This window comes from Salvelinus sp. IW2-2015, linkage group LG1 (assembly GCF_002910315.2).
Source record: "Salvelinus sp. IW2-2015 linkage group LG1, ASM291031v2, whole genome shotgun sequence".
In the NCBI taxonomy this organism is placed as follows: domain Eukaryota; kingdom Metazoa; phylum Chordata; class Actinopteri; order Salmoniformes; family Salmonidae; genus Salvelinus; species Salvelinus sp. IW2-2015.
The window spans coordinates 20,758,338-20,781,387 of NC_036838.1; the positions used below are offsets into that span (position 1 = coordinate 20,758,338).

A 23,050-nucleotide genomic window follows, 5' to 3' on the forward strand; every position below is an offset into this window, starting at 1 on the left:
CATCTCCAGGCTTTGTGTGACAATCACTTGTCATTGGTGATTTGATTCTTTACCAGGAAGGGGGTTGGTGTGTCTGACAAGTTGTGTTCTTGGTTTGCTGTTGTGACCAATGTAGTTAGACGTGGGTATTTGTCTATCATGCTTATTCTGGACCATTCCAACTCGTTTCTCTGGTGTTTTGTAATCCAGTGCCTTGGACTTGGATTTGGACGCAATCTGTTATAACATGAGGCTCCCGAGTGGCGCGGTGGTCTAAGGCACTGTATCTCAGTGCAAGATGCATCACTGCAGTAGCTGGTTCGAATTCAGGCTGCACCACATTGGGAGTCCCATAGGGCGGTGCACAATTTGGCSCAGCGTCGTCCGGGTCTGGCTGGGGTAGGTCGTCATTGTAAATAAAATTTGTTCTCAACTGACTTGCCTAGTTAAATAAAGGTTAAACAAAATAAAACATATTGGTAATATGAGGGCAGTGGAAGTTAGGCCAAGAAAGAAAACAAGTAGGCGGCCAGTACGATACAGAACATTTTTACAAAGAATACATACTGTATAAGGAGCAGATCAGCCTATAGTGTATATAACACCAGAACGCACGACTGCAACGCATTTTGACTACAAGGGTCTTTCCTCAGGCAGCGTGAACATAGGGGTAAAAAGTGTTATTTGTAGCACTATATGAGAGCCTGCTAGATTGCACAAAGCAATTTATATTGTAAGTCGGTAACAGGGTAATGGTTATATGAAGAAAATAATGAAACTGACTGTATCGATACTGATAAGAATGGATGTCCCCCCCTATCACTACACTGGGGCTCCGGCCGAACCCTTCTGGCCTTTCAAAACCACTCCCAGCCACCGGTTTTCCAAGGTGGTTTCCCATCCAAGCACTAATCAGGGATAATCCTGTTAGTTTCAGAGGAAAGACAACAGAGATCTGTCGACACTGCCAGCTCTATTTCGATTTGAGTCCGTTCCTGACAGGAATTGAAATAATTTAATATGCATATGGTGAGAGTGCGAGGCAGAGAGAGAGCGGGAGAGAGGGATGGAGTGCGTCAAGGACAAAATAGCTATTACAGGATGACAGAAAGACAGTCCACTTCTGCTCTAATCTGCGTGAACACGTAAATGACAGCAACTGTCTGTCCCTGAGAGACTACGGCTTGTCTCATACATTTAAACAACCCACTGCTCCAATACACAAACCCGAGGGACACACCAAGGCCAATTTCCTCAAGATGTGTCACCAATGTCCTGATTCTCTGTAGGCATGAAAGATCTTATGACAAGTGTCGAGGTGTTTTAAAACATACTGTTTTAAGCGTTTGTTTTGGAGATTAGATATAGGCCTTACCCAGGTGTATTGGATTGGTCGATATTCACAATGTCACATTTGGCTTGAAATTATGAAGCCATTGTTTTGTTTAGAGGAAATTAGTTTAGTGACTAATTGACAAAGGGCAGTTGAAGTACTCTTAAACCAACAACATTATCATGGTCCCTTTGGTGTAGATTACACAGTGTGTACTGACTTGACGTGTTCCGTGAAACTGCATTTGACCATGCTGTTTTCTTGCATTAAAAGTATTCACTTGATATTCGTATGAGTTGTAGGTCTGCATTGGTAGCAAACCTCACAAGGAAGAGACGTTTTAGACTGTCATATAATTAACAGCTCTTGTTTATTATAATGGTGTTTTCAAGGCTTACAATATTGGTAAAGTGTGGCCATGTTCCAATTCCTTACTGCATTTAGTGATACTGTTTGTCTTTCACACTTATCCTCCTTATACTTTAGAAGTCTTTTTCACATCACCAGTTTTGACTTGACTCATCTGTGCTGTTAGTGAGCATGACATATTAGGGTGGTCAACCATCTTTTGGAATGTGTTCACTATGGAATTCTGACTACGGGACATTTCTTGAACGTTTTTCTACATCGTCAAACTTCTAGAAGACATGACTGTCGTGGTGGACACTTGCCATTCTCACTTGGACTCACAGCAAACTCATTTCTGTGAGACTGAAGTCACTTTGAACTGATTTACAGTACATGACTCTCAAGGCTAGGATACAACAATACATTTCAGGGGGTGCCCAGATAGGGTACTCCAGGGTAGGAGTACATGTCATGCCACTCCCTGGTCCAAAGGCCTACGAAGCAAAAATAAGCCCCCTCCTGAATTGTCTGTCCACTTTACTTTGTACCCTTGGCCRACAAGGGTTGGGAGAGGGAAAGAACCAACGCTCTTACCACAGGAGAAATGAAGCAAAAAAAGAGAGGCTCTATAACAAACAATAATGAAATATTTTATGAAACAAGCACATATTTTATTGACTAGGATTTGTTCATTATTGATAATGCTATACAAGTTAGGCTCTATATGTCAGGGGTTTCGGTTTAGTGTAAAAGGTTGAGATMAAATGAAATTAGATTTACTATGATTCCTGTGACTATATCTACTCTGGTAACATTAAAGCATATTATGAAATACTAAATGAATTGAGTAAATTGGTTTTATGCTAAGTTGAACATGTTATGATAAAGTAATTCACTAGCCTGGTACCAGATCTGTTTGTGTCTTGGCTTATGGTCATTGTAACGCAGCACAAACAGATCTGGGACCAACTAGTAATTCCCCATGTGCTCATCAAAATCACATTCTGTTGTAAATAAGAACTAAATCTGAATGCAGAGAAGCGCTTAATCTTTTACAATGTTGTAGATTTATTTATACAATTTCAAAGAGCTCATTTGTTCAAATATGTACTGTATAATGAAGAGAGAATATCATTCAATAAATTGCACACAATACTTTCTCAAAACGTTCACAATGGTTATTTTGTTCATCCTTTTTGGGTTGATGGGTGTCAGATTATTTTGATATAGTGAGTAAACCGATTACAGTCTATGATATATTTTGATAATATAGTATTTGATCTAGACCACCGAGACTATAATCTATATGAGGGTTTCTTATGGGTCGGGACCCAAAGTGGGCCCTGGGCATGTGATACATGGGTCGCGAGTTATGAGAATACATCTATAATCACACACTATTTCTTTTTAATTTGGGTTGTTGGAGGATGATTTGGGTCACAGGAGGATGTTCAATTTCTAATTTGGGTCTCAAGCTGATAAAGTTTAACCCCCTTGTTTTCTTTCACATTTTGTTGCGTTACAAAGTGGGATTGAAATGCATTTCATTGTGATTTCTTTTTGTCATTGATCTTCACAAAATACTCTATAATGTCAAAGTGAAAAGATATTTCATTTTTATTAATTTGTTTAAGAAATAATTATATACATAACCAGTCAAACGTTTGGACACACCTACTCATTCAATGMTTTTTCTTTATTTGTACTATTTTCTACATATAATAGGGAAGACATCAAAACTATGAAATAACACATATGGAATCATGTAGTAAGATTTTTTTTTTTAAACAAATCGAAATAAATGTTATATTTGAGATTCTTCAAAGTAGCCACTTTTTTCCTTTGACAGCTTTGCACACTCTTGGCATTCTCTCAACCAGAGAATGCCAAGGAAAGGAAGACTCAGAGTTACTTATGCTGCAGAGGATAAGTTCATTCGAGTTACCAGCCTCAGAATTTGCAGGCCAAATAAATCCGTATGTGTGGTTCCCACCGTGAAGCATGGAGGAGGAGGTGTGATGGTGTGGGGGTGCTTAGAATTCAACGCACAGCATTCTGCAGTGATAAGCCATCCCATCTGGTTTGCGCTGAGTGGGACTATCATTTGTTTTTCAACAGGACAATGACCCAACACACCTCCAGGCTGTGTAAGGGCCATTTGACCAAGAAAGAGAGTGATGAAGTGCTCCATCAGATGACCTGGCCTCAACAATCATCCGACCTAAACTCAACTGAGATGGTTTGGGATGAGTTGGACCGCAGAGTGAAGGAAAAGCAGCCAACAAGTGCTTAGCATATCAAATCAAATCAAATCAAATTTTATTTGTCACATACACATGGTTAGCAGATGTTAATGCGAGTGTAGCGAAATGCTTGTGCTTCTAGTTCCGACAATGCAGTAATAACCAACAAGTAATCTAACCTAACGATTCAGCAACTACTACCTTACACACAAGTGTAAAGGGATAAAGAATATGTACATAAAGATATATGAATGAGTGATGGTACGGAACGGCATAGGCAAGATGCAGTAGATGGTATAGTGTACAGTCTATACATATGAGATGAGTAATGTAGGGTATGTAAACATTATATTAAGTGGCATTGTTTAAAGTGGCTAGTGACACATTTTTACTATTTCCATCAATTCCATTATTAAAGTGGCTGGAGTTGAGTCAGTATGTTGGCAGCGGCCACTAAATGTTAGTGGTGGCTGTTAAACGTCTGATGGCCTTGAGATAGAAGCTGTTTTTCAGTCTCTCGGTCCCTGCTTTGATGCACCTGTACTGACCTCGCCTTCTGGATGATAGCGGGGTGAACAGGCAGTGGCTCGGGTGGTTGTTGTCCTTGATGATCTTTATGGCCTTCCTGTGACAATCGGGTGGTGTAGGTGTCCTGGAGGGCAGGTAGGTTTGCCCCCGGTGATGCGTTGTGCAGACCTCACTACCCTCTGGAGAGCCTTACGGTTGTGGGCGGAGCAGTTTGCCGTACCAGGCGGTGATACAGCCCGACAGGATGCTCTCGATTGTGCATCTGTAGAAGTTTGTGAGTGCTTTTGGTGACAAGCCGAATTCTTCAGCCTCCTGAGGTTGAAGAGGCGCTGCTGCGCTTCTTCACGACGCTGTCTGTGTGGGTGGACCAATTCAGTTTGTCCGTGATGTGTACACCGAGGAACTTAAAAACTTTCCACCTTCTCCACTACTGTCCCGTCGATGTGGATAGGGGGGTGCTCCCTCTGCTGTTTCCTGAAGTCCACAATCATCTCCTTTGTTTTGTTGACGTTGAGGGTGAGATTATTTTCCTGACACCACACTCCGAGGGCCCTCACCTCCTCCCTGTAGGCCGTCTCGTCGTTGTTGGTAAATCAAGCCTACCACTGTAGTGTCGTCCGCAAACTTGATGATTGAGTTGGAGGCGTGCATGGCCACGCAGTCATGGGTGAACAGGGAGTACAGGAGAGGGCTCAGAACGCACCCTTGTGGGGCCCCAGTGTTGAGGATCAGCGGGGTGGAGATGTTGTTACCTACCCTCACCACCTGGGGGCGGCCCGTCAGGAAGTCAGGACCCAGTTGCACAGGGCGGGGTCGAGACCCAGGGTCTCGAGCTTGATGACGAGTTTGGAGGGTCCTATGGTGTTAAATGCTGAGCTGTAGTCGATGAACAGCATTCTCACATAGGTATCCTCTTGTCCAGATGGGTTAGGGCAGTGTGCAGTGTGGTTGCGATTGCGTCGTCTGTGGACCTATTGGGTCGGTAAGCAAATTGGAGTGGGTCTAGGGTGTCAGGTAGGGTGGAGGTGATATGGTCCTTAGACTAGTCTCTCAAAGCACTTCATGATGACGGAAGTGAGTGCTACGGGGCGGTAGTCGTTTAGCTAGTTATCTTAGCTTTCTTGGGAACAGGAACAATGGTGGCCCTCTTGAAGCATGTGGGAACAGCAGACTGGGATAAGGATTGATTGAATATGTCCTTAAACACACCAGCCAGCTGGTCTGCGCATGCTCTGAGGACGCGGCTGGGAATGCCGTCTGGGCCTGCAGCCTTGCGAGGGTTAACACGTTTAAATGTTTTACTCACCTCGGCTGCAGTGAAGGAGAGCCRGCAGGTTTTGGGAGCGGGCCGTGTCAGTGGCGCTGTATTGTCCTCAAAGCGAGCAAAAAAGTTATTTAGTCTGTCTGGGAGCAAGACATCCTGGTCCGCGACGGGGCTGGTTTTCTTTTTGTAATCCGTGATTGACTGTAGACCCTGCCACATACCTCTTGTGTCTGTTGAATTGCGACTCTACTTTGTCTCTATACTGGGACTTAGCTTGTTTGATTGCCTTGCGGAGGGAATAGCTACACTGTTTGTATTCGGTCATGTTTCCGGTCACCTTGCCCTGGTTAAAAGCATATGTGGGAACTCCAAGACTGTTGGAAAAGCATTCCAGGTGAAGCTGGTTGAGAGAATGCCAAGAGTGTGCAAAGCTGTCATCAAGGCAAAAGGGTCGCTACTTTGAAGAATCAAAAATATATTTTGATTTGTTTAACACTTTTGGTTACTACATGATTCCATATGTGTTATCTCATAGTGTTGATGTCTTCACTATTATTCTACAAAGTAGAAAATAGTAAAAAAAWWWATAAWAAWAACCTAGAGTAGGTGTGTCCAAACTTTTGACTGGTACTGTATATACAGTGCATTCGGAAAGTATTCAGACCTCTTGACTTTTTCCACACTTTGCTATGTTACAGCCTTATTCTAAAATTGACTAAATCATTTTTTCCTCTCATCAATCTACACACAATACCCCATAATGACAAAGAAAAAACAGGTTTTTAGTAATTTTTGCAAATGTTAAAAAAAAATTAAACAATATATCACATTTACGTAAGTATCCAAACCCTTTACTCACGACTTTGTTGAAGCACCTTTGGCAGCGATTATACAGCCTTGAGTCTTCTTGGGTAGGATGCTACAAGCTTGGCACACCTGTATTTGGGGAGTTTCTCCCATTCCTCTCTGCAGAGCCTCTCAAGCTCTGTCAGGTTGGGCAGCTATTTGAGGTCTCTCCAGAGATGTTCGATCCAGTTCAAYGCTCTGGCTGGGCCACTCAAGGACATTCAGAGACTTGTCCCGAAGCCACTCCTGCATTGTCTTGGCTGTGTGCTTAGGGTCGTTGTCCTGTTGGAAGGTGAACCTTTGCCCCAGTCTGAGGTCCTGAGCACTCTGAAGTAGGTTTTCATCAAGGATCTCTCTGTACTTTGCTTCGTTCATCTTTGCATCGATCCTGACTAGTCTCCCAGTCCCTGCCACTGAAAAAAAACACAGCATGATGCTTTCACCACCATGCTTCACTGTAGGGATGGTGCCAGGTTTCCTCCATACGTGGTGCTTGGCATTCAGGCCAAGAGTTCAATCTTGGTTTCATCAGACCAGAGAATCTTGTTTCTCATGGTCTGAGAGTCTTTACGTGCCTTTAGGCAAACTCCAAGCGGGCTGTCAAGTGCCTTTTACTGAGGAGAGGCTTTCGTCTGGCCACTCTACCGTAAAGGCATGATTGGTGGAGTGCTGCAGAGATGGTTGTCCTTCTGGAAGGTTCTCCCATCTCCACAGAGGAACTCTGGAGCTCTGTAGAGTGACCATCGGGTTCTTGGTCACCTCGCTGACCAAGGCCCTTCTCCCGCAATTGCTTAGTTTGGCCGGGCGCACAGTTCTAGGAAGTGTCTTGGCGGTTCCAAACGTCTTCCATTTAAAAATGATGGAGGCCACTGTGTTCTTGGGGACCGTCAAAGGTGGAGGATTTTTTTGGTACCCTTCCCCAGATCTGTGCCTCGACACAATCCTGTCTCAGAGCTCTACGGACAATTCCTTCAACCTCATGCCTTGGTTTTGCTCTGACATGTACTGTCAACTGTGGGACCTTACATAGACAGGTGTGTTCCTTTTCAAATACTGTCCAATCAATTGAATTTATCACAGGTGGACTCCAATCAAGTTGTAGAAACATCTCAAGGATGATCAATGGAAACAGGATGCACTTGAGATCAATTTTGTGTCTCATAGCAAAGGGTCTGAATACTTATGTAAATAAGGTATTGGTTTTTTATATTTAATAAATTGGCAAACATTTCTAAAAACCTGTTTTCACCTTGTTATTATGGGGTATTGTGTGTAGATTGCTGAGGATTTGTGTTTATTTAATCCATGTTAGAATAAGGCTAAAACGTAACAAAATGTGGAAAGAGTCAAGGGGTCTGAATACTTTCCGAAGGCACTGCCCCACCTTCCCTGAATGACAGGTTGCCACTGATGGCAAGACTTGAAAACTGTTGTCTAGCCATGATCCCCAACACTTTGACAGAGCTTGAAGAATTCTGAAAATAATAATGGGCAAATATTGCACAATCCAGGTGTGCAAAGCTCTAAGAGACTTATCCAAGAATACTCACAGCTGTAATCGTTGCCAAAGGTGTTTGTAACATGTTTTGACTCTGGGAGAATATGTATCTATCTAATCAAAGTATATTCATGTTTATTTTTTACTGACACTTTGACATTATAGAGTATTTTTTGTGTAAATTGTTGACAGAAATTTACAATTTAATCCCACTTTGTAACACAATAAAATGTAAAGAAATCCAAGGGGTTGAATATTTATGATACCCACTGTAATCTATAACAACTGTCCTGAGTCATTTGGTTAATCTCCCATGCCAGTATACATGCTTTCCCATTGTATTGTCACATAATGCACATTCCTACTGTCTTTTTCAAAATAGGTGATAGACTATGCCTATATTCATGTATTTTCTGTCGTTTAATTATAAACTGTATTGATATTTAATTCATAATTAACAAATGTTAATAATTGGACTGCAGTGCCAATTAGATTTTCTCCAAAACTTTCCTTTTCATGACTTTTGAAACACAACTGTAGGCCTACATATAGTTCTGTTTGATTTATTGGTCAATCAGAGTATTCTGCGAAAAAAAAATTAATACTTCCTGACATGTCATTTTGCAGTGGCAACAACCTTTCAGAAGCAATCCCACAGCACTGTTTTACAGTTTTACAGAGAAAATTCCTTCAAATGAAAGAGGATGTGTGTACAGGATCAAGGTGAGGAAGCCTCGACTGTCTCCAGCCGTTGTTGGGAAGATATTGCTGTTCTTGTGTCAATACTTTATCAGAATATTATTTAATTATTGCATCCATTAGTGGCTCACTGTTTTTGTCGACACTGTTTATCCCGTTCATGTAACAAGAAAACATGATCGTTTCGGTTACATAATAAATGCAGTATTCCAACGACACGAGGAAATCCTCTTGTTTTGCTGGCCAGTGGCCACTATAACATGTTGGCAAACAGAGGGCTTGTGTGTTGATTAATCCTGCAAAAGGAATTTGAATCATGTCGGAAACAAAATACATTTTTTAAATGAAATCTTTTACTGTCTTAATTTTGAATTAAATGCTAATCCTGTCAATCACTCAGGAGTGATGACACGGGCCTGTCTACTGGAAATGAAGAGCCGTGATTGGAGGGCACTGGTATAGGAGGCGGGATCAATACATATTCGACTGTCAGATTGGAGCTGGCGTTGCTGTGTGCAGGTAAAGAGAACCAAGGAACACAAATGAGGTAACGTACAGTATTTGTTCTACCTTACTAGACAACGAAACGCGATGGACGGACACTGTTCTGTTGAACAGCAGCACGTTTAAGTCACATGAACGAAGAATTGAACCGTCGAGCGGCAAAGTAAAAGCGTGCAACACCTTGGAAAGAAAATATCGCGTCAACGTTTGGTCGGGGGGCACACATTTTACAAGGAACTTCGACAGCTGTGTGTTTTCAAACAAGCCATCAACAAAGAATGAAACCCTTCAAACGAGGTAGGCATACATTTATGGGAATTTAGTACAGAAAATATTGGCAGGCATTCATTATCACCCTGACAGTTTGCCAAGTGTGCCCGGCTTTTGGGTGTAAATGGAATGCGGCTTTTTGTTGCGAGCAAATGCAGCGTGTGTTTGTGTTTGAATTTGGAGGGACAGCGAACCAGCTAAATTATCTTTGGAAGCAAGCATGGTGTCCATCTGGCGGAGCGACAGAACAATCCTGCATCTGCGAAGGCGTGCGTTCAGCGGGTTCTTTGTACGTTTGATACACGATGGGAAGATGGCTAGCCAACTTAGTCATCGTTTTTTATATTCATTTATAATTTTATCATGTTACACCTTATTGTTATTTTTGCATTTGGCAAATTGATAACATTCCGGTAGCTATTCGATTTCATTGCAACAGTAATCTTAACCCCACAATAGACTACATTGAATAGAACAAGACAATTCCACGAATTTGCTTCATTGTTTGTTAGCTAGCCTGCTAACTTTAGCCTAGAACTAGCTAGCTAAATCCGCCTTGAAGATATTAGTACATTTTAACAAACTCAAATTATGCACACCTTTGCCTTAAGTTTGTCAACATATTTTGACTAGATACCTAACTCCGTATAAAAATACGCKATTTTTGTTATGCAAACAAAGTTGAGGTTTGACAGGAACAGCGTGACATGTAACGTTACTGTAGCTAGCTAGCAAAGTTAAAGAACTCCACGATGTAGCTACCATAGATTTAAAGCAGTTTACTAGCTAACTTTATATCGCTACTCCAACATCAACGGAGACGAGTGTACCTCTACTAGTGATGCGCGAGTTGACTCGTAACCTGCGGGTCGGGTGGGTTGGTTGGTTTAGGGTCATMAAATATTTTGTGGATGAAGGGTGGGTGGCGGACGGGTTGAGTAAAGAGAGAACAGTACCTTTAAATTCATAAATGTACCATTTATTGTGCATTTTATATCTATAGGCTACATGTAGGTTTTTCTTTCGTTATTTTAGGCTATCTGGAATTACTGAGGAAGTTTTAGGTCCTGACTGTACGCGTGCCAAATAGACTACAAGACAATCGCCACATGCTTTTCGGAACTAGCAGAACAATTGAATCTTGATCCAAGGCAAAAAGGATGACTCTTAATTCACTAAGAGAAAAGCTGCGAAATTGATTTTAGAAAATAAGAGACGGGAGGGCCAGAAAAGTAATGTTGGGAAAGACTTGGTGAAGTGGTAAAAGAGGAGGGTGGCAGTGTGATTGAGGCGCTATACACATTTGAGTCACAAGAAGGGGACTTCAAATAGACCTGTGGCATGTCAAGGGAACTGCATCCCTATACTTTTCAGATGGGTTAAATAGAAATCTGGACATGTTGAATTTAAGCATTTCTTGTTGTAAAACAATACACCAAATGTCGGCTAAATTGAATGAGGTGTGTCAACTTTTAACTCGTACTGTACGTTTTCTGACCCGTTTCTCATGCGGGCGCTGTCTTGATCTTGGCATAGCTCCCTTCCAACTAGAGATAAGTAATCCACGTCTAGTCACATTCTTATGGCTACCAAGTTTGGTAGCTAGCATATTTAAAATGTTTTGCCCATTCATGCGCAAATTTTCTAACTTGATTTTAAGAGTATAGTTCGTAGCTAGCCACGTACACTCTGTTAGCCATCGAATTAAAATCAATTGCTCCAGGACTTAAATTCCCTGGCCAAAGGTGAAAATAGCCCCTCGCACGGCCTATAGATCCTTAGCGGCTGGAGGTGACATGCACACAATCTCCTTTTGTGCGGACAGGAGCTGCCTCCAGGGGTCAGATTTCACCAGAGAAAGACATTTACTGCATTCTATACCCCGGGAGAAACCATTCTCCATTTTGAGTTGGTATTCCCCAATGCCACAAATATAGTGATTTGGGGAAGGAAGACAAATCTTGTTTTGTATTTATTTTCTTCCAATTAGATTATCTCATCACTTAATTTAATGAGGGAGAGTCTCATTGCTTCATCATGCATGCTTGTACATTTGTTGTCACCTACTACACTTACCTATCAATCGGTGTAACCTGATTTGTTTCAATCACATTGCTAAAATAAATCAGATCATATTGTAGACAAAATACTGGTCAATACTTTGCCAACCTGTTTCTTTTATAGATTGGTGAATGCACAATAAAATAACAAACACAGGCCTATACAACAAGTAGATGGTTGTCAGTCTCTGATTTGGAGGGAAAGCAATACATTCTATAACAAGTTAATGTCCAACCCTGGTCTATGATGAGTACAAACACTAGCACTGACTCAACAACCCCCTCTGAACCCCTTCTTGTCCTCAGCTCTGGAAGAGGAGCGGAGGCGAGAGCAGGAGCTGTCAGCAATGACTGACAGCGACCCCTTTGAGGATGACAGCTCCACCCTCGACCTGTCTGGAGGGGGTGGGGGCTCGGGCAAGCGGCGTCGCCGTGGCAACCTGCCCAAGGATGCTGTGCAGGTGCTGCGGAGCTGGCTGTACGAGCACCGCTTCAACGCCTACCCCTCAGAGCAGGAGAAACTCGGATTGTCAGATCAGACCAGCCTTTCTGTGCTGCAGGTGAGTGGACCGGGACTGTCTTAAATCGTTTATTTAGATAAATAAATAATAATAAACATTCAAGTTAATTCTTGCTCCCAAATGCTTGAATTGGGCCTAATCAAGCAGCAGTCCACAGACAACATTTTGGCTACAGTAGCCTTTGCCAGGTGGAAACTTTGAGCTGTGTAGCAGAGCATCAACATAGGGCTGGGAGAATATTTTATTTTTTTATTAACTTATTGGCGATTCAAGATCTCTTAAAAAAGTTCTCTAAGTAAGCATTGTTGTTTAAAGGTCAAATGCACTGCATTTCAAACAGTCAGCAATAATCTTTTTTTTTTTCAATAATCTTTCAAGACTTGTTATGAAAATGTGTTTATTGTATATTAAAAAACGACTAGAACCAATTCCTTTACATAATTGTTTTATGCTTATTGCACATTTATAAAACAGACTAGACAGCTATTTTAAGTTGTTGGCAAAATTTCTGCTGCACCCTAATGTATTTGTCCTCTTGCTCAGTTGTGCACTGGGACCTCCCACACTTTCTATTCTGGTTAGAGACAGTTTGCGCTGTTCTGTGAAGGGAGTAGTACACAGCGTTGTACGAGATKTTCAGTTTCTTGGCAATTTCTCGCATGGAATAGCCTTAATTTCTCAGAACAAGACTAGACTGACGAGTTTCAGAAGAAAGTGCTTTGGTTCTGGCTGTTTTGAGCCTGTAATCGAACCCACAAATGCTGATGCTCCAGATACTTAACTATTCTAAAGAACAGTTTTCAGCTGTGCCAACATAATTGCAAAAGGGTTTTCTAATGATAAATTAGTGTTTTAAAATGATATTTGAATGCACAAAATGACAGTTCTAAGCAACCCCAAACTTTTGAACGGTAGTGTACATCTCGTCAATATATGCAGATCTCGGGTATAACTGGGAAGGTCCGCACAGAGGAGCGAAGGAGACGAGACCAAAAACACAAGAACAAGAGGACACAAACACTCCTAAAAATGAAAAATAAACTCAATATTGGCATTTGGAATTTTGTGCAAAAATAAATTCAAATGATTTCGATATCACCCAGCCCTACACCAACACAGCCTATACCTTAACAGGGCTTGATTTTTAAGTAGTCTGACTTGCATTTTAATTAGTCTAACAACGTATTAGGTCTGGTTTCGGCATGTTCCCCTCAATTACAGTTGAAATGAATGATTTATAATTTCCTCCAGTTCAATTGTTCCAGATTAGTGCCTGCTGTAGTCTAAATAGTTGATCATAGCAGACACTTGGGGCCCAGATGGAGTCATGACTACGTACTCTGTCGAAGATGGTGGTTTCTTTATCAGATATTGTGTTCTCTATTGGCCTCTAAGTGTCCTGTGTGCGGGGAGATGAATGCCGTAGCACCTATAGGCCTACTTCAGGCGGGCGCTAAATAGAGATTCATCCCATGATATTTTCGCCATACTTTTCGCCATACTTCAGCGCTAGGGTGTTTCTCAACAGCTTAGCGTACAACAATATTCAAATGTCACATGGGTGAGGTACTACTGTACAGATTAATTTGACACCGTCACCGCAGTCTGCCCTTCTCACCTTGTAGGCTGACCATTTGTTGTCGTTTCCTCTCTCTCTCTCCTCAAATACACACACACATTCACACCCCAGGAGTGGCGACATGAGGAATTCCTGGACTGAGCAGAGAGCAAGCAGGGCTAGAGCAGCGCTGACAGACCCATAGTGTAGTCATTGCAGTGAAATGTCCCTGGTTGGCTGCGCTCTACTTGCTCTGTCGCTCAGCGTTTTTCAGCCGGGACTTCATTAATGCCAGCTGTCTGAGGTCACTCATCTCACTGTGTGTGGGAGGTTTTTACCACAAGATGGCAGTAAACAAGGCCCGGAGGAGAGCAGGAGAATGAGAACATGTGGGCGGAAGTCTCATTCCAACAAACTACCCCTCGAACCAGTTTGAGCTATTATATGCTTCATTTGAGGCATTTAAGTACACCACCGCCGCCAGCCTGTACTGTTGACACCAGGCAGGATAGGTCCATGGACTCATGCTACTTACGCCAAATCCTGACACTGCCATCAGCGTGACGCAACAGGAATCAGGATTTGTCGGACCAGGCAATGTTTTTCCACTCCTCAATTGTACAGTGTTGGTGGACAATGTTAATTGTCCCCACGAGTCGCTTCCTCTTGTTTTTAGCTGATAAGAGTGGAACCCGGTGTGGTCATCTGATGCAATAGTCCATCCTTGACAAGGATCGGCTAGAGTTGTGTTCCGAGATGCCACTGTTGTACTGCGGCTATATTTGTTTGTTTCTGGCCTGCCTGTTAGCTTGCATGATTCTTGCCATTGTTCTTCAATCTCTCATCAACGAGCTATTTTTGCCCACAGGACTGCTGCTGAGTTCTTGTTTGTCGAATCGTTCTCGGTAAATCCTAGACACTGTCGTGCGTGAAAAGCCCAGGAGGGAGGCCGTTTCTGAGATGTTGGATCCGGCGAGCCTGGCACTGACTATCATACCACGCTCAAGACGAGTCGCTTAGGTCACTCGTCTTGCCCGTTCTAACATTCAATCAAACAAACAGTAACTGGAGGCCTGTCTGCCTGCGTAATATAGCGAGCCACGGCCACGTGACTGGCGATCCATTTTCGTGAATGGGGTGGTGTACCTAATAAATTGTCATCTCTTCTTGTAGTTTGGTTCTTCAGGAAATCTGTTAGGCTTTTGAGATGCACCCCGGTTGTTTTTTTTGCAGGCGTTGTTGTTAAATTTACTGACTCTTTTCCAGATATGCAACTGGTTCATCAATGCCCGCCGCCGCCTCCTCCCTGACCTGCTCCGCAAGGATGGCAAAGACCCCACCCAGTTCACCATCTCCAGGCGGGCGGGGAAGGGCGAGGGCCGCCCAGCCACTGGAGGATGTGGCGGAGGTAGTTCCCCTGAAAGCCCCACCTCAGTCCCCTCTCCAGCCCTGCCCCCTCTCAGGCCCTCTGTCATCCGACCAGCCCCCACACTGGACCTCAGCCTCCTGGGAAATACTGCCACTGCCATCCTTTTGGGAGCTGGCTACCCCAGCCAAGAGGGCTACTGTGTCAAGGCCCTGATGCAGCTGGACATGCAGAGTCTCCTGAGGAGGGAGGCCGAGGAGAATGGCTCCAAGGTTATCAGAGCCAGCCCCACTGGCGGGCTATTCAACACGCCGCCCCCCACGCCTCCGGAGCTGTGCCCCAGCCAGGACTTCAGTGACCTGAGGTTGCTGGTGGATGCAGCACTCCAGAGGGCTGCCGAGCACGAGAGTCAGAGGCTGCTCCCGGAGTACCAGAGCAGGGCCACTACAGAAGGCACAGGTGGCTGCATCCACAGCAGCAGTGCTATGGGTCTGACCACTCCACCGGCACAGAGCCAAGCTACGTTTGATTCGCCCAGAGAGCAGAGTCCTGCGAACAAGGCTGTGGTGTCCCCAGTTTCAGTCCTAATCCATGTCCCAGTCTGCTCTGCTCCTAAACTCGCCATGGCCTCTGTACCGGCTCCAAATGTGCCTCCCCGCCTAGCCCAAATGCCACTCCTAGTGCCAGTTTCGACCCCCTTTCCAACCTTTGTCCCAGCACCAACTTTATCCCTGGTCCCAGCTTCAACTCCAATCCCAACCAAACCCCAAGCCCCAAGCCCTGTTCAAACCTTTGCTGGTGCACCAACTGTGTCCTGTGTCCCAACCTCAGTCCCAACTCCAAGCTCTACCCAAGTCCCAACCCTAACCTCTGTCCCAACCCCGGCCCCACCTTTAGCCCCAGCACCACCAGCCCTCACCCCATTCCTGGGCKTGGCTTCCCTCCAGCCCATGTCCTCCTCCATCCCCAACAGCAGTGTCCAGAGGGCCCAGTCGATGCCCAGTGTGTGGAGTGTGGTCCACAGCGACGCTACAGTCCGACAGCCTGTCCCCGTGGTTCAGACTCCCATGGCCGCTGTGTGGGGGCCACAGCACACCTTGCGCGCCGTCAGCGAAACAGTCAATTAGAGCCATGGCCACTCCCTTGTCTGTGAGGAGCACCATATCCCTTCTCTGACTGCCCCTAACTGTGTGTATGTTCCCTTGATCGGCCCCTCTGACACTATGCTCTGCAGAATTCATGCATACGGTTCATACATCAGACGCTGGGAATGATACGAGGGATGGAAAGACAATTGTTTTTAAAGACAGTGCTTTTTAAGCATTTTTATCAGGACTTTAAAAACTTTTATCCAATGCAGAGGGCCGCCGAGCAGCCTCCAATGCAGACTGTTGCTGGGTGGAACCTTTCAACTTGGTTTTTCAATCAACATTTCAGAGTATAGGTTAAATGTTGCGACGGTTGACATAAGAACGACGACACCAAGTTCTGTAATGTAGTTTTTAACTCCCTTTTCCACTATTTCCAAAAGGGGTCAAAAGGAGGACATTTCCTTCCGTGATATTTTTTAAACATTTTTTTTTTTTTTACAGTTTCAAGTTGCATCAGTAGAGCTAGGCTTATCAGTAGCAATACTGGACTTGGTTGAATGTATTAAGGTCACTTTTATCTCAGGCTGTCTAGCCTGTCAATCATTCCCACCAAGGTTAAACAAGGGCGGACCTGGGGCTGAGACGGGTGTGTTTTTCAAGCCCAGGTGTTGTGCTCCTCCAGTACAGTTTATGCACTTTAGATATTTTCATTTTTTTTGTCTGTCCACATCTTCACACAGTGCCGGAAGACAGGTGGAAGGGGAAATTGATTGTATTGCAGTGTGCCTGACTGCACAGCTTCAATGTCTGTCTCCTCTCTCCTTGCCTTAAAGCTACTGTAAACAAGTGGTCATCATGGATTCTACATTTTTAAGACACTAAATCATCAGTCGCAAAGAATATGAACAGTTTTTTTTACTTTGTAAAATGTTCATTTAAACCTATTTCCAAAATAGTATCTTAGCAGGTAAACTGTTTTTGTGTGTGTGTGTGTATATATATACACACACGAGGAATGTTTTTTATTTTTGTTGGTCTGTTACTTTCTGCGCTATCTTTATGCATCATGTACAATTTCTAGGGATGTATTGTTTATATTGTGGACGTGAAGGAGGTGGAATTCCTGTCTGTGTGTTTGAGAACGATGGGGCGGGAGGTCACATTGGTCCCGTTTATAGAAATCAATTTTGTGGCGAAGCTAAAGGCTTAGTTGGGTGACACCACCAGACTGTCCTCATTCTTAAGGGTAATGTAACACTTGCTATAAGTTCCCTATTATGCCATAGTCTTTTTATGGATGAAGCCTGTCACAAACATTTCAAGCTTTTGGGTCCTCCTGTTTGGAGAGGGATTGACCCAAGTAGCGAATCATTGGCGGCTTAAGATTTGGTCCTTGTATTTCAAACCAAAATATGTCTTAATTGAAACGCCTGTAGTTCGCTTGGATGACAATCTGGTCAGTGTTGTATTGAATTCATTGATTTTTAATGTTGAGTAAGTTATTGAGAAGCAAACTGTCTGACTTCCTTTTCCTCTCTTTTCCCTCTGTTTTAGTGAAGTATATCCTCTCGTTAGAGTATTTTACTATTTCTTATACGGTTGTAGTTTCCATGAAACAATCTCTCCTACATATTATGGCCAAATCGACGCCGCACAAAGTTAGTTGGGCCCTACTACGTAAACAGTGCTGCTGCAAAGTAATTTTCTTCTGTCATAGGTCAGTTCAAATGGGACTAACTTAGTCTTTATAGCTGTTACCGGTGCCATACATGTAATGACCCTGGTGGTGATAGTTTTTTTGTTTTTGTTTTTTACAGCTAGATGCATGAGAAGAGCTGATATGGGATTCCGTGTTATTATTAACCTAGATTTGTGACTACCATAAATCCCCATTCCTTCGCTACCACTTGTTTTCGGCTCTTTCATGAGGCTTAATGTCAGCACCATTTCCAGAATTGTCTAGAATGTCAGTGGGGAAGGGTAGATGTTATAGATCTTCCACAAATGGAGATATGCCGAGTCACCTTTTTCTCACACAGTTTGGGTCGACTGTAGGGTTCATTCAGACTTGAGTCTGAAAACTAAGCAAAGAATGTTAACTATTTTAACAGGTTTTGAATATAGATGCAGTACAATAAAGCGGGTATGTGGTTTATTCATTACTACACTTCTACGTTACTACATATTACTCATTGTGATACTGGAATCGGCTGGATACTGAACATTATTTAGGAAGGCTATTTTATATATATCAGGTTTTGGATGCAGAATGAAACTTGAGTCGTAGATGCCAATGGGGGAAATGCATGCAAATATGTCAAGGTGGGGGGGGCATGAACTGTCTCAAATGTGTAGCATCACAATACGACCAAATGCATCCTAAATGTTTTTCCATTTCACTGTGAAATCATGGCTGATGTATGGACAGTATAACTGGTTATTGTGCCTTAAACCTGGGATTGAGGGAACATGCCCCTTCTACATAGCAACTTTTTGAATAGTCTGCAATATATGCCTTAAACTTTAAATGTGTTTTTGTACAAGCATTTCAGAGAATAAAACTTTTTTCATACGCTGATCCTTGCGCATTCTTAAAAATCCAACTTGAAGAGTGTAGAATTAACCATGTCCTTATGTTTTCTTATTTGTCTGAACAAAGTTTAATAGCACTACCTTTCTTGGAACTTATTACATGGGCAAGATATTGTACATTGGATTTCCACCCCAGTTTTACCAAAACATTTTCATTTAAGGCAGGTCAAGAGTTGTACATAACCTTTTGGATGTAATTAACCTACTAAATGTTTTTTTCTGGAGTATTCCAGATGACTCCCATAGACCCCCAGATAACTGTTTTGCTTTATCCATAGGGGTGTCCCTGATGTACTTTTTTTTTTTGACCATCTGTAGGGTTCAAGGACACTTCAACTTGATTATCTCCAGCTCAATACCAGTGCCGTCAAAGTATTCACACCCCTTGACATTTTGCTACAGCCTGAATTTAGAATGAATTTGAGATTTTATCACTCATCCTACATTGTAATTGTTTCAATGTTTACGAATTAGGAGCTTAAATGTCAAGCATTCAAGTTATTAATTACGCTTTTGATGGTGGCATCAATAAACCACAGGAGGCTGCTGAGGGGTGGATGGCTCATAATGGCCTGAATGGCGCAAATGGAATGACATCAAACACATGGAAACCATGTGTTTAATGTATTTGATACCATTCCGCTCCACCCATTATCGCTAGCCTGTCCTCCCAAATTAGGTGCCACGAACCTCCTGTGCAATACACCAAGTTACTACAAAGATACAGGTGCCCTTTCAAACTCTGTTGCTGGAAAGGAAGAAACCGCTGAGGGATTTCACCATGAGGACAATGCTGATTTTTAAAACAGTTGCTGAGTTTATTGGCTGTGGATAGAACTGAGAATGGAGTGAAAAGAAAGTGTGTAAAGAAAAATATTCCAAAACATGCATCCTGTTTCCAATAAGGCACTAAAGTAATGCTGCAAAAAATGTCATTAACTTTTTGTCCTGAATACAAAGTGTTCTGTTGTGGGCAAAAACAACGCAACACATCACTTAGTACGACTTCATATTTTCAAGCATGGTGGTGATTGCATCATGTTATGGGTATGGTTGTCATTGGCAAGGACTTGGGAGTTTAAGGAAAAAAACAAACGGAATAGAGCTAAGCACAGGAAATATCCTAGAGAAAAACTTGGCTCTGTCTGCTTTCCAACAGACACTGGGAGACATTCACCTTTCAGCAGGACAATTACCTAAAACGCAAAGCAAAATATACATTGAATGTTCCTAAGTGGCCTAGTTTAGGKTTAAATCTATGGCGAGACTTAAATGGCTGTCTAGCAAATGATCATCAACCAACTTGCCAGAGCTTGAATATTCTGGGGGGAGAATATTGTACAATCTGAAGTGTGTTATAATTTCAAAAGGTAGACATGCCTACAGGTGCTCATTGAGGCCTTTAAGTTCTTTGGTTATCTCTTTTCAACTAGTGTGGATCTGTATATTTAAAAAAATGAATAAATAACAAGAAATGTGAAACTCTGTGGATTTAGGCCAAAGCTTCAAGGGGAATGTTTGTCGTTAATTATGGTAGTTGGACAAGTGTCATGCCTACTTCCGCTCCGACCCAATCGACGTCACCGGTCTACTAACCACCAGTCCTGGCAATCATCATTATGCACACCTGCACCCCATAATTTTGCACACCTGGACCTCATTATCACCTTGATTACTCTCCCTTTATTTAGGCCTCAGTAGCCTCCGTTATCAGGCAGTATTGGTTTTGTGTACGTTCCGTACGCTTCTCCTGTTTTGTTTATCGACATGATTCTTATTATTAAAATCACCTGCTTCCTGACTCCCAGCTTTACAGAATACTGATTCTTAAAAAATGGAAGCAGCAGAAGATAAGGACATCTCCCAGGCGGTTGACAAACAAGGACACCTAATATGCCAACACCAGGATCAGTTGGCACAATTGGGTACGGCTATGGATAAGGTTCTCCGCGTTCTCCACCGCCTCGACACCAACCAAGAAGGTTCACCTACATCTAGCGGAGGTCCTCCTACCACAAGTCGCCCCAGCCTATCCAGCAGTCTGCCCAGGTCTGCGACGCCGGTCATTTCCCTGCTGACCGGGTAGGGGTTGGTGGGGGCTCCTCTCTCTGTCTGGGAGAGAGGAGAGGAAGAGCTTGGCTCCTACGAGAGGTTCATGGCTCTGTTCAGGGCAGTCTTCGACCATCCATCGGAGGGCGGAGAGGGAGGTGAGTGACTACTTCAACTCCGGCAGGGTGTCCAGACCGCTGCGGAGTACGCCCTCACCTTCCGGACCGTGGCAGCCTCCAGTGGATGGAATGAGCCGGCGTGCCTCACCCTATTCCAAAGAGGACTGTGCGAGGAGGTCCAGACGTAGTTGGCGTGCCGGGTTGACAACCTTTCCTTCGATGCGCTCATCACGGTGGTCATCCATCTGGACAACCTTCTTCGGGAGTGCCGGCACCCTTCGCCTCTCTCCCTACTCTTTGACCGCCCTAAGCAATAGCCTGAACCCATGGAGGTGGGGGTCACAAACCTCTCCGCGGTAGAGCGGCGTCGCCGGAGACAGCTGGGGCTGTGTTCCTATTGCGGCCAGGAGGGGCACAAGATTCAGTGGTGTCCGTTGCGTCCCAACCCGGTGTCCACAGGGACAGAGGGCCGACCCCGTGATCATCCATCTCCAGGGGGAAGGCGTGACTATTCCATCATCATCGCTTTTCGCCAAACCCTTCCTGGTTTCCATTTCACTGGCTGGCTGTCCCTCAAGTGTTGTCTCTACAGCTCTAATGGACTCCGGTGCCGCAGGGAATTTAATCGACAAGGCCCTCGCCTCCTCCCTGTACATCACCTTGTGCCCGCTCTCCTTTCTAGGTCCAAACCTTGGATAATCGACCATTGGGATCTGGCAATATCACGCACATCACAGCACCACTCACCCTAACCGTGGGACCGCTGCACCAAGAAAGTCTTTCCTTCCTTATCATCAATTACACAAAGTAATCTCCCGCCTCCCGTGGCTCCAACGTCATGACCCCACCATCTCCTGGTCGAGGATGGAAATCACTGCCTGGGCACTAAGATGTCTGAATACCTGCTTTCCCTTACCCTGTGGTTCCATGTCAGTTGAAGAGTCATGTGGTTGCCCTCCAGCCTGACATCCTGGTAAACCTCTGGGAGGTTTTCTCCAAGACCCGCACCACCAGTCTCCCTCCTCATCCCCCCTGGGACTGTGCCATCAACCTGCTTGCAGACTCTGCGCAGCCGCGTCTGTGGCTGAAACTGAGGCCTTGGAGGAGTACATCCAGGAGGCTCTCCAGCAGTGTTTCATCCACCTCCCCTGAGTCGGCAGACTTCTTCTTCGTGACCTAGAAGGAGGGAGGTCCACGACCGTGCATCGATTAGAGAGGCCACAATTCCATCATCACCAAGTCACGCTACACCACCCGCCATCAAACAGCTCCATCAGGCCCGTTCTTTTTTTTTTTACTAAACTGGACCTGCGGAGTGCCTACAATCTTAACTGCATCCAGGAGGGGGATGAATGGAAGACGGCCCACGATGTCTGGGCACTACGAGTACTTGGTGATGCCTTTATAGATTAGCCAATGCTCCGTCATGGTTCCAGGCATTCGTAAATGAGGTGTTCTGTGACATGCTCGGGCGCCAGGTGGTTGTGTATATTGATGACATCCTGATCTGCTCGGCCACTTTGGAGGATCACATCGCCCACGTCCGGGTTGTCCTGGGACGCCTCCTGGAGAACCATCTGTACGTCAAATTGGAGAAGCGCCTGTTCCATCAGGTCGACGTCTCCTTCTTGGTATACCGGATCAGCCCACAGGGAGTGGTTATGGATGCGAGGAAGGTCGAGGCAGTCAAATCATGGCCAGTCTCAACCACCATAAAGGGAATACAACGTTTTTTGGGGTTTGCCAACTTCTACAGCCGCTTCATTAAAAACTGCAGCTCACCTCAAGGGTGGCCTCCTTAAGTTGGTGTGGAGTCCTGCAGCCGATGAGACCTTCCGCCTACTGAAGGGGCGTTTCACCTCCGCCCCGTTGCTGAAACACCCAGAAACACCTCAATGTCGCTGGTCTACTAACTACCGGTCCTGGCAATCGTTACGCACACCTGGACCTCATCATCACCAAGATTCTCTCCCTTTATTTATCCCCCAGGCATCAGGCAGTATTGCTTTTGTTCACGTTCTGTACACTTCTCCTGTTTTGTTTATCTTCATGATTCTTATTTAACTCACCTTTTGCACCTGCTTCCTGACTCCCAGCGTATACGTTGGCTCCCTGACTCCCAGCGTATACGTTACAACGAGAGTATGACAGCCCTTTTAGATCGAGAGCTGTTATTGACCTT

General features: G+C 44.2%; 1 protein-coding gene across 1 annotated transcript; it reads left to right on the forward strand.

Moving 5' to 3' along the window:
* The first annotated feature begins 9,232 nt into the window (after positions 1–9,232).
* Positions 9,233–18,686, forward strand: LOC111962320 (homeobox protein TGIF1-like). The gene is made up of 3 exons (XM_023985331.1): positions 9,233–9,539; positions 11,879–12,132; positions 14,918–18,686. The coding sequence occupies exons 1-3, from the start codon at positions 9,521–9,523 to the stop codon at positions 16,142–16,144; spliced, it is 1,500 nt and encodes a 499-aa protein (XP_023841099.1). The 5' UTR covers positions 9,233–9,520; the 3' UTR covers positions 16,145–18,686.
* Positions 18,687–23,050: the final 4,364 nt, after the last annotated feature.